The sequence below is a fragment of the Sciurus vulgaris genome, assembly GCF_902686455.1.
Source record: "Sciurus vulgaris genome assembly, chromosome: 5".
Taxonomy (NCBI): Eukaryota; Metazoa; Chordata; class Mammalia; order Rodentia; family Sciuridae; genus Sciurus; species Sciurus vulgaris.
The window spans coordinates 79896484-79908850 of NC_136465.1; the positions used below are offsets into that span (position 1 = coordinate 79896484).

Consider the following 12367-nt stretch of genomic DNA (forward strand, 5'->3'; position numbering starts at 1 on the left):
AAAAAAAAAAAAAAACAACATCAAGAGAGACAACTAAAGAGGAGCCCCCAAAACCATGGTGGACAGATGGGAACATTTAAATTGACCAGCCAAGATCTTTCCCAAAAGACTACCTATAGAATCAATGAGTACTGGCCATGTCTTATAAGGGGCAGTAACAGATACAAGCAAAATAGACAACCAGAGGGAATTCACAAACCCAAGGCCAATAAACAGATGAGAACCTAGAACAGATCAGAAGGGAAAACATATTCCTAGATTCTCAAGCTCCACTTAACCATGAATGATGCCACAGATGTCCCCAGAAAGAAGGACCAGATGTTTCCACAAAGATGAACCAGGTGTGTGGAATCAAGGGTCTCTGTGTTCAAAAGGGGGTCTTACCAAGTGACGAAAGTTGTCATGACTTTTCTGAGTTCAGTTTCCTTTTTCTCAAAGTAGACCATAATGAAGCAACCTGTAGTGTTCAGGGAGAGAAGGCAGGAGTTCCCCAAAGCAAAAGGAGCTTCATCAGGTGCTGAGATGGTCCCTTAGTACCTCCCTTTACTCACAGGAATAGCTCCTCTAGTTTGACTTGAGGAAAACTCACCCATCTGCTAACTCTACTACAGTTGAGTCTCAACAAGTTCACCAGCACTGTGAATCCTTAGCATGGAAGTGGGGCTTGGAAAGCCAGGCTTGCTCAAGAAAGCTGGAGTAGGGGGCTGCTCTTGGGTCCCATCTGCGTCATCAAATTTGTTGCCAAATTCTCAGTCCTTGTCCCCGATGCCAATCCAATAAGGAGGACATGGTTTTGATAAAAAGGAAAAAGGTTTATTGCTCTGCTACCAAAAGAGAAACACAGGGGACTCCTATCCCAAAGGCTGTGATTCTGCCCATCATCAGGAACAGGGGGCTTTTAAAGAAGTGATTCAAAGACTACATTCCATGTATTCTCTGTTGTAGTTGTAATTCACTTATTAATTTGGGAAACAGTCATTTCTGAGTTCTGGTACCAACCCCAAAGTCTCGTTTACTTCATTCCTATGGTGGGTGTATCCAGGACAGATAACTCTGCCGAGGATGGGAAAGAAAGGTTTCCCCTGAAATTAGGGAAGGGGAGAGATTAGGCAGGAGCAGGGAGAGAGGAAGAGAAAGAAACATGTCCATTTTAAAAATAAGTTGCAGTGGTAGAGCAGCAAGAGCTATATTCAAAGCATAAAGTGGACCACTGTTACACCATAGGTATTTTTCCTATTCTCACACAAGCATCTCATTGCTTTGCAAAATTTACAAGACTGCTAATAACAAAGATACACTGATTTTTTACATTAAAAAGTAAGTTAGGAATTTAAGTTATGAGTTTATGTTTTTCTCATTATAACTTTAGGGTTTTTATTTTTAATTTTTTATTTTTAGTATAGTATAGTTATATATAAGTTCATTCTGACACATTTATAAATACATATAACACAGTTTTCTCCATTTCAATTCCCAGTTCTACCCCTCCCACAGCTTTAGTTTTGTAATTTAATTTTCTATCAACATTTTATCCATCTTCTACTACTGAAGTTTATAATTTATCTTGATACCTAAAGAATTATGTGTTTCTTCCCTCATGAATTGCAATTATATCTTTTGTCTATAAAATTAAACAGTTTAGATACTCCTTGAAATAACACTTGAGACTAAATATCCCCTGCCAATGCTCTAAACAAAAATTATTTCTTTAAAATTCTGTTTCCTCACCATGTTAATTATCATCAAAAGCAGTCTAGTCAGGGGAAGAGTTCAGGCATGTTCAATATTTAAAGGAACCCAGAAGAAGAAGAAGAAAAGTAGAAGTGATCCTCAAAGGTGCCTCATGAAGTTACTTTCTCATAAAGGACTCTGGAAAACCTATGTAGAAAGCTAAGGGATTTGCTCTTTTCAGGTGGCATTTAAGATAACACAGAACCTGCAAGGCTGTCTGTCGCAGTTTGCCATTTCCCAGAATCAGAATAAATGGGTGGCCTGAAGGAAAGACATTTAATGTTAACATAAAAAAAATAATTAACTTGCTTTTATGAAATAAAAGAAACAGCCAAGGTGCCACTTGTGTGAATGAAAAGTGAATTATGAAGAGGAAGAGGAAAGACAAGACCATTTTCATGGCCTTCTTGTGGGCCTTGGTGCTGGCATCTCCAGAGCCCACAGAGCCGAGTTCCAGATTTCTGGTGTGTCTCACCAAGGACAGAAATAATAGGAACAATGAGGCTAGAGACAGAACAAAGGGGATCAGAGAAGCCAAGTAATGAAAAATCAGGAATTTAACATCAAGAATTTTACTTTCATCTAAATATAAAGTTAGATTATTTTTACCTGTTGCATACATAAACACTATGCTATCAGTAATACTACCTAGCAATAGCATATCAGAAGTCAGAAGGAACAAAGAAAATACAAGGACTCCAAAAACCACTCTGTTCGTCCTCCACTTCAGCCAAAGGAAAAGTGGGTGGGAGAAGTGGGCTACCTTGAGGAAGTACAAAATGCTTAGGCTGGTGGCAAACCAGGTGGTAAAGTGATTGGTCACATTCCAAAGTTTAGTAATGGAGTTTGCTGCTTTATAAAAGCCAAAATGTGGAGATAGTATTGTTATAAATGAATCAAACAACACCACCAACAGATAACTAATTCTGGAGACAGCCAAACAGGTAAGGATGCTGTCAGCTAAGGAGACCTTTCGATCCTTGACCCACTCCAAACAATTTACCACTCCAATGAACATGTTCCCCAGCATTCCAACGACCAGTTCTACTACTGACAACACCAGGTACATTGAACCCAATTCCGTGAACATATTCTTAGGAAAAAATCCAAACTTCTAATACTTCATCTCATTGGTCAATTTACAATCAAATTTTTGCAGAACAGCATTCATTTCTGGTTCTTGTCTTCATTGCTTTAGTGCAATTTCAGTCTTGATCAGAACTGCTTGTTGTTGGATACAATCTCAATAGGCTTAAGAAAATTCTTTTATCTTAAAAAAAGAAAAAAAGAAAGAGTAGAAAATCCTTTTCTCTGCTTTTATTGTAATCCTGATCTTAATCCACAAAGATCTGCTGAGGAATGCAGTCATGCATAGCTCCATGCAAAAATTTCTGTTTCTTTGAAAGAACTGCTAAATTCTAAACCAGTTTCTGTGTCCCTGGCTTGAGCTTTCAATGTTTAAAAGGTTAAAATCAAGTACGTTAACATGCAAATTTGGGCCAGATTCCCTTTCGCTAATTTGTACTTTCCTGGTCAACTGAAATACTATGCTATTTGGATCCACATATCTTTGTTATTTTTCATAAAAAGCACTAGGAAAAAAACCTAAATGATTTAGCTATGCAATCAACGCATTTTGGGATAATCTGCATCTGACCTTTTCCAAATGCAATATATGTTACCACAGAAAAGATAGCACTAAGAAATCCATAAAACAGTGACAGCAGATGGAAACAATTAGAACCAAGAATAATATGAAAAATGAACACAGAAAAATTCATCACAAACACTATCCTGGGGGAGAAAAAGGAAAGTGATGTTTGCCTTGAATCTTGAAGATATTTAGAATTTATAAAGAAACTGACAAGTCACATTTTGGACTGATTAAACAATATGCAAAAAAAGACACCAAAACTGAAACTACTTTTCTGAAATTAAAGCCTATAACTGATAATCTTCTCTGATTTCATTCTAAAAGTTCGTTGGGTATCGCAAGGCAACATGTTCACAGCTAAATATGCCCCCCCAGATTTGCTCTTTGCCTTTGTACATGTCAAATTCATTTTGGATCCAGACATGATACAAAAAATTTAGCCTTCACAGGGAGGGAGGAAATTGTTTCAGATAAAACAAAGAAGCAGTAAAAAAGAAAAAAGGAAGGAAGGAAGGAAGAGAGAAAGAAAGCTGAATTTATTACAGCAAGGCTAAATGAAAATAAAGAAATGTGATAGTATTTTGGAAAGGAGAATAATAGCTTTGGCCAGATTCATGTCCAGAGAAGGAGAGAATCCATGACTATGAAAAGCATTTAAGAGCCAAATATGGTGGCACATACCTATAATCCCAACTACTCAGGAGGTTGAGGCAGGAGGCTCGCAAGTTCAAAGCCAGCCTTAGCAACTTAGTGAGACCCTCAGCAATTTAGCAAGACCCTATCCCAAAATAAAAAATAAAAAGAGTTGGGGATGTAGCTCAATGCCAAGGCACCTGTAGGTTCAATCCCCAGTACAAAAAATAATAATAATAAATAAATAAAAGACCTAGTTAATGTAATTCAATACACTTACAGATTAAAGGAGAAACACCAGAAAAAATAATTTGGTCAATTATACATTTAATTATAATAAACAATTTTAGCAAACAGGGAATAGAATGAAATATTCTTTCTTTCTGATAAAAAGTTGCCTACAAAAACCTGGAATAAGTATTATACCTATCTATGACCCATTGAAATCATTCCTCTTGAGTTTGGGACCAAGTCAGTGATAACCATCTTACCACACCTACTTTTTGGAGGTTTTCACCAATTGCAGTTTGGCAAGAAAAAGTCCTAAAACATAAAAAGTTGTAAAATATAAACATTTTATTCACAGATTATAAATACAGAAAATGTAAATATATCCTTTAATGTATTATTAGAATATGATTATTTAGTAAGGTTTTTACAAATCAACCTAGTCTCATCGCTTGATAGTTTTCCTTCCTACCATACTGTAGCCTAGTTTTCCATGTGAAGAGATAGATGACAAGATAAACTCATTTTTGTTCATATGCAAATGCAAACTGATATTCCATCATTCTTTGCATTTTCTTTGCCTAACAAATTTGCATCTGTAACTGTAGCTATGGAAGATCTAGGGAAAATATTTACAGATTTTAAATTTAAAGGTTAATCTAAATATACCTTCAACCAAGTATGTGAGAAAATATTGTTTAGAATATGTCCCAGCATAGGAAGAACAGTGTCTGGTGTACGCCCTATCACCTGCCATCAAGATGTGATTTGATCATGTATAAATATATACACCTCGTTACACTGCACCATAGGCCTTGTTCTGTTTTGCCCACAGGGAGCTGGAAGATCTATGTCTGAAATATCACTAGTATCCTCATCTACAATATTCTCTTACCTAATAGGTTAAAAACCTGAATCCAAAGGAAACAATTTTCCAGAATGTGTTCTTCTTGTTAACATAAAGGATGTTTGTGCTAATTAGAATGTCTCTTGCTGAAGTTCAGTGCAGTAACTGACACATGATTTATGTTCACTTGTTCAAGTATTTTTTTTTAATATTTAAATGTCTTTTTAAAGTGAGTCCACAAGTTAGTTGAGAAAAAAACCGAACAATTTCTATTTTGTGGGGAAATCACAAACAACTTCAAGGGTATATTTTGCTAATTATATAAAAAAATTGTAACAACAGTAATAAGAATAGGTAGTATCATATGTGCAGCTCAGATTAATGTTATTTATTAACATTTGTGCATATATTCCCCTAAGATTATACATGAGACTATGCACAGTGGTATGATTCATACTATAAAACAATGTAAATAAGCTTTGGAGAAGTGAATGTGGAGGAATACTAAAAACACAAAGACAAAAGTCTGCATATACATTTTTACTAAAAGCCAAAGCCATAGTGTTAGAAATCAAGATAGTGGTTATCCTTCCGAAGTGGGTAGTGAGAGTGACTGGGAAGGGATAGGAAGAGAGCTTTTGTGGTGCTGACAGTGTTATATGTCTCTTCTGTAAAACAGCAGCAATATCACTGCTTTGAAGTTTATTCTGATGGCCAAACAAGATAAACTATTAAAAAAGCCTAGCACTGTGGCTGGCACTTACTGAATACTCAATAACAGATTCTAGTCTTGTTTTAGAGATCCCACACACTGAATTTTCCAAGTAAGTTATGATAAAGTTTTTTTTTTTTTTTCATTTTCTGTAGCCAGTAGAATTTTATACTCTCGATTCACAATAAAAGAAAATTCCCAAATTCTATTTGTGTTTATCAAAATGATCCCAAAAGCTCAGCCCTTGTCCCCGATGCCAATCCAAAAACAAGGACAAGATTTTAAGAGGAAGGAAAAAGAAGTTTCATTGCTTTGCTAGCAAAGGATAAACATTAGGGACTCTTACCCCAGAGGCTGTGATTCTGCCTGCCAGGCACAACAGTGGACATTTAAAAAGGGGACCAAAAAGGACACTCTTCAGTTGTGACCGGTGAAGAGTCATAATTCTTAGATAGCCTTGAGAGATAGCCATTTCTCGGACCTGCTGGTACTAGCCCCAAAATTTGGATTCCTTCACCCCTGTGGTCCATGACGGGAAGGACAGATAACTATACCTAGAATGGGAGAAAGGTTAATCTTGCTTCCCCTGTGCTTAAGGGGAGAGGGAGGGAGAAGAGAAAGAAAAAAATTGAGTCTTAAAATAAGCTGCAGTGACAAATCAGCAAGGGTTATATTCAAAGCATGAAGTGGACCCTTGCTACAAAAACTTGGTTAGGAGGAAAAGTAAAATAGATATTAACCCAAATAACTGAATTTCCTTCTAGGGCATCTTGGTATTCGGTTGAAAATAGTTGGGATTTAATAATGGTTGAGTTGCCTCTGTTTTAAAATGAACTAAGATCAACTGTGTGCTGGCTGAATGACACAAGCAGAAAACAAATGTTTGACTTATTAAACATGGTCTTTTTGCTGGGGGTATAGTGGCAGTGAGAGAGCACAGGGTCTGCATGTACAAGGTTCTGGGTTCAATCTCCAGCACTGCAAACAAGTAAAAAATAAAAATTAATTAATTAATATGGCTCCCAGCCAATAGTAATTAGCCCCTCCACACACACATACCCATGCTGTGAAATGAAAAGAACTGAGTCAATGGAAGCAAACTCTCTCCCAAGCCCTATTATGTGTGAGCACACAACACACACAACCTTAGAGAAAGAGACCAGAGAAAAATTATTTTGGTTTCCATGAACAGAAACAGATGGAGGTAGAAAAGAGTCCCTCCTGTTCACTGGATATAACTGTTGATGTTAAAACAATTCATTAGAAAGAAACTCTGAGACCTCGCTCTACTTTTGCAATTTTCCCAGAGGTGAAGACAAGGATCTGAAATATTTAAGACATGGTCCTCGTGCAGCCATTTAACACTATGACAACTTTAAACTATGTCTATTTCAAGGATGACCCTCAGACCCAGAAGTGGTTCTAAAGATGAGTAGATGGCCACCTGCATTGGTGAAGGTGATCTTTTCTCTGTCTCCCAATTCAAATGCCATTCTCTTCCAGAAAAATCCTCATAGAATTCCTAGAAATATTTTTTTACTACCTATCTGGGCATGCCTTAGCCCAGTCAAGTGAAAACATAAATTTAATCATTATAGCCCTCAATTTGTTCATGATTGCCATGTCCTTCAACAAAGTTTTATATTTTTTTATATAACTAGTGCATTTTTCTGATGATATTTATAAGTATTATTTTATGACTTCTATAAGTTAGTTTCTATTATGGATATTTATTTCATATATTTTACTATTATTATTTTTGTGAAAAGATAGTTTTTTATATTTATCTTATTCTGAACTACATTGTTTTTCTTGGATATAAAAAAGTTCTCGAGTCAGGTGCAGTGGCACACATCTGTAATCCTAGCAACTCAAAAGACTGAGCGAGGAGGATGGCAAGTTCAAGGTCAGCCTCAGCAACTTAGCAAGATTCTCAGCAACTTAGCAAGACTTCTTTTCTCAAAATAAAAAAGAAAACGGGATGGGGATGTGGCCCAGTGGTTAAGCACCCCTGGGTTCAATCCCCAGTATCAAAAAAGTAAAAAATAAAAAGAACTGGGGATGTAGCTCAGACATTAAGTACCCCTGGGTTCAATCCCCAGTACCCACCCACAAAAATGTTTCTCTTTATATTCTACCATGTTAAAGGCAGACAATTATAACATTAGCAAGTAATGACATTCTTTTTCTTCAGTTACAATGATTAAACATGTTTATTTTTCATATTCACTATTCAGTATTTCTAGAAAAATTCTGAATATAGAATATTTAAAATATCCTTGACTTATTGTGAATTTAATGATAATATTTAAAAAGGTTTCAATTTTAAGTTTGAAGTTTCTTATTTGCTTTTTTGTAGGTGACCCTTTTTAAAGTTAGTATCTCACAGAAATGTACCCTGAATTATGTCAAGTACATTTATATTATATCCACAAATGATAAATATGGCTTTTATGTTTAATGGAATAATGAGATTATTTATAGTAATAAGTTTTAAATGTTCAAGCAGTTAGAATTAATTAATAAAAATTACTTATAGTACTGTTATATAATTATAGTACTTATAACAGTATTATAATTCTTATAAGTACTACTACAGTAATATTCTGTAACTAAGTAATTACAGTACTATTCTTTAAAGACTTGCCATATAGCTAAATTTATTATTTGAGGATTTTTGCTCATTTTTTCATAAAGCAAAGATGTTTTGTCATTTCCTTTTACAAGAATACCTTTGGGTATTTTGTATCGTGTTGCATTAGGAATAAAGAGAAGGACTCAGAGTTCAGTATGCCTCAGTGGTCACCACCATTCCCTCAGCCTCCACACAGCATAAGCAGAAATAAAAGGGACCCCCACACATGCTTCTAGGAAGACCCCCAGTTTGAAGTTCAACATGCAACCTAAGACCTTATGACAGGGGACTCAGCTTACCACAGCTTGCCCTGGGTTCCCACTAAAAGCCCAGGAGTTCAGCATTGTCATTTTTGGGCAACCTATAAATTCTTTTAACTCCCATTTCTGGCATTAATCCCGAGCAATATAATCAGTAGTCACACGCTCAAATGCCTCCAGATCCACGATATTGATAACAATTAATTGTGTGAAGGATACTGAAAGAGGCAAAGGTGAAAACTGAGAATGAGATGTGTGATCCAGGCAAAGACACTCACTTTTTAAAGAATTAGAAAAACATCAAGCTGGTATACATAGGCCAAATTCAGGCTGGAAATATCTATTTCAGTAAATACATCCCAAGGAGAAGAAACATTTTCTATATGTTCTTTAATTTCAGAAAATGCATCCCAAGGAGGAGAAGCATTTTCTACATGTTCGATCGCCCCATCCACATCTGAGATTGAATTTCATATTATCATACCAAACACTGTCAGTTAACTCTTATTTTTATTCTCAGATTATTCTAGTGAACATAGAAACAGATATAAATTTTCAAAGTCAACATTGATCCATTTATGTTTAAAACCCTCTAGAGTTAAAAATATATTCATCAGATCAGTACTTTTTGAATATCTACAAAGTGATAGACAATGGCAGGTCTGGGGGTATATGGTAGACAGGGTTCTGTTTCCTAGAAGCCACAATGTAGTGAGGAAGACAGACAGAGATTATACTGAGGTGGAAGTATAAGCCAAAGTGAGTCATTTGAAATAAAACAACTGATTGTCTCTAAACTTCCTGAGGATGTGCATTTGAACTGAGACTCGATGAAGACTAAGAATTGAACCCTATGTACATGTATGATTACATAAATGGTATAAATCTACATCATGTACAACCATGGAAACAAAATGATGTACCTGCATTTGTGAACAATGAATCAAAATGCAGTCTGTAAAACTAAATAATAAATAAATGATATTTAAAAATCTGGAGAAAAAAAAGAATTGAGGATGTCAAGATGAAATGAAAGAGTTTTCTAGGTAGGGGGAGAGGTCCAAACCTGTCAAAGCAGAATGAGATAGATTCCTTTCTCATTTTAAAAGAAAGAAAGTGAATGCTGTGTGAGATGAGAACAAAATTCTCTGGTAGTGGTCAGACCATGGCAATGATATAAATAATTTTAGTCTTTATTGTGAAACTAATGCAAAGGCTTGGAAGGGCTTAAGAATAAAAACAAGAAGATATGAATTGCATTTTTTAAATTATTTATTTATTTTAATTAAAAATCATAAATTTACATAGGGCAATATTGTTTGATTCATTCTGTTATTTTTTCCCTTCCCCCCACCCCTCCCACCCCTCTTTTCCCTCTATACAGTCCTTCCTTTTTCCATTCTTACCACCCTCCTTATCCCTAACCCTAAACTACACCCTAACCCTAACGCTAACCCCTCATATCCCACCTTATATGTCCTCATCCGCTTATCAGCGAGATCATTCGTCCTTTAGTTTTTTGAGATTGGCTTATCGCACTTATGTGATATCCTCCAATTTCATCCATTTGCCCGCAAATGCCATAAGTTTATCATTCTTCATGGCGGAGTAATATTCCATTGTATATATATAACACAGTTTCTTTATCCATTCATCAACTGAAGGGCATCTAGGTTTGTTCCACAATCTGGCTATAGTGAATTGAGCAGCTATGAACATTGATGTGGCTGTATCACTGTAGTATGCTGATTTTAAGTTCTTTGGGTATAGGCCAAGGAGTGGGATAGCTGGGTGAAATGGTGGTTCCATTCCAAGCTTTCTGAGGAATCTCCATACTGCTTTCCAGAGTGGCTGCACTAATTTGCAACCCCACCAGCAATGTATGAGTGTACCTTTTTCCCCACATCCTCGCCAACACCTGTTGTTGCTTGTGTTCTTGATAATCGCCATTCTAATTGGGGTGAGATGAAATCTTAGGGTAGTTTTGATTTGCATTTCTCTTATTACTAGAGATGTTGAACATTTTTTCATATATCTGTTGATTGCTTGCACATCTTCTTCTGTGAAGTGTCTGTTCATTTCCTTAGCCCATTTGTTGTTTGGATTATTTGTATTCTTGGTGTAGAGTTTTTTGAGTTCTTTATAGATTCTGGAAATTAGCGCTCTATCTGAAGTATGAGTGGCAAAGATATTCTCCCACTCTGTAGGCTCTCTCTTCACATTACTGATAGTTTGCTTTGCTGAGAGAAAGCTTTTTAGTTTGAATCTATCCCAGTGTTGATTCTAGCTTTTATTTCTTGTGCTATGGGAGTCCTGTTAAGGAAGTTTGATCCTAAGCCAACAAGTTGAAGGTTTGGACCTACTTTTTCCTCTATAAAGATGCAGGGTCTCTGGTCTGATTCCGAGGTCCTTGATCCATTTTGAGTTGAGTTTTGTGCAGGGTGAGAGATAGGGATTTAGTTTCATTCTGTTGCATATGGATTTCCAGTTTTTCCAGCAACATTTGTTGAAGAGGTTATCTTTTCTCCATTGCATATTTTTGGAACCTTTGTCTAGTATGAGAAAATTGTATTTATTTGGGTTTGTGTCCATGTCCTCTATTCTGTACCATTGACCTACCTGTCTATTTTGGTACCAATAACATGCCGTTTTTGTTACTATTGCTTTGTAATAGAGTTGAAGATCTGGTATTGCGATACCCCCTGCTTCGCTCTTTATACTGAGGATTGCTTTAGCTATTCTGGGTTTCTTATTCTTCCAGATGAATTTCATAATTGCTTGCTCTATTTCTGTAAGGTACATCATTGGGATTTTAATTGGAATTGCATTGAATCTGTATAGCACTTTTGGTAGTATGGCCATTTTGACAATATTAATTCTGCCTATCCAAGAACATGGGAGATCTTTCCATCTTCTAAGGTTTTCTTTAATTTCTTTCCTTAGTGTTCTGTAGTTCTCATTGTAGAGGTCTTTCACCTCTTTTGTGAGATTGATTCCCAAGTATTTTTTTTTTTTTGATGCTCTTGTGAATGGGGTAGTTTCCTAACTTCTCTTTCTGAAGATTCATCACTTATGTATAAAAATGCATTGGATTTATGAGCATTGATCTTGTAGCCTGCTACTTTACTGAATTCACTTATGAGTTCTAAGAGTTTTCTGGTGGAATTTCCAGGTTCCTCTAAATATATAATCATGTCATCAGCGAACAGGGATAGTTTGAGTTCCTCTTTTCCAATTCGTATTCCTTTAATTTCTTTGGTTTGTCTAATTGCTCTGGCTAGAGTCTCAAGAACGATATTGAATAGAAGTGGTAAAAGAGGACATCCCTGCCTTGTTCCAGTTTTTAGGGGGAATGCTTTCAGTTTTTCACCATTTAGAATGATATTGGCCATGGGCTTAGCATAGATGGCCTTTACAATGATAAGGAATGTTCCCACTACCCCAATTTTCTCTAGTGTTTTGAGCATGAAGGGATGCTGTATTTTATCAAATGCTTTTTCTGCATCTATTGAAATAATCATGTGATTCTTAACTTTTAGTCTGTTGATATGGTGAATGACATTTATTGATTTCTGCATGTTGAACCAACCTTGCATCCCTGGGATAAAACCCACTTGATCGTGGTGCACTATCTTTTTAATATATTTTTGTATGCGATTTGCTAAAA

The 12367-nt window shown here is 36.0% G+C and overlaps 1 protein-coding gene across 1 annotated transcript; it reads right to left on the reverse strand.

Moving 5' to 3' along the window:
* Nucleotides 1–1849: 1849 nt before the first annotated feature.
* Nucleotides 1850–2821, reverse strand: TAS2R42 (taste 2 receptor member 42; the record flags this gene model as incomplete). The annotated part of the gene is made up of 1 exon (XM_079141778.1): nt 1850–2821. The coding sequence occupies one exon, from the start codon at nt 2819–2821 to the stop codon at nt 1850–1852; it is 972 nt and encodes a 323-aa protein (XP_078997904.1).
* Nucleotides 2822–12367: the final 9546 nt, after the last annotated feature.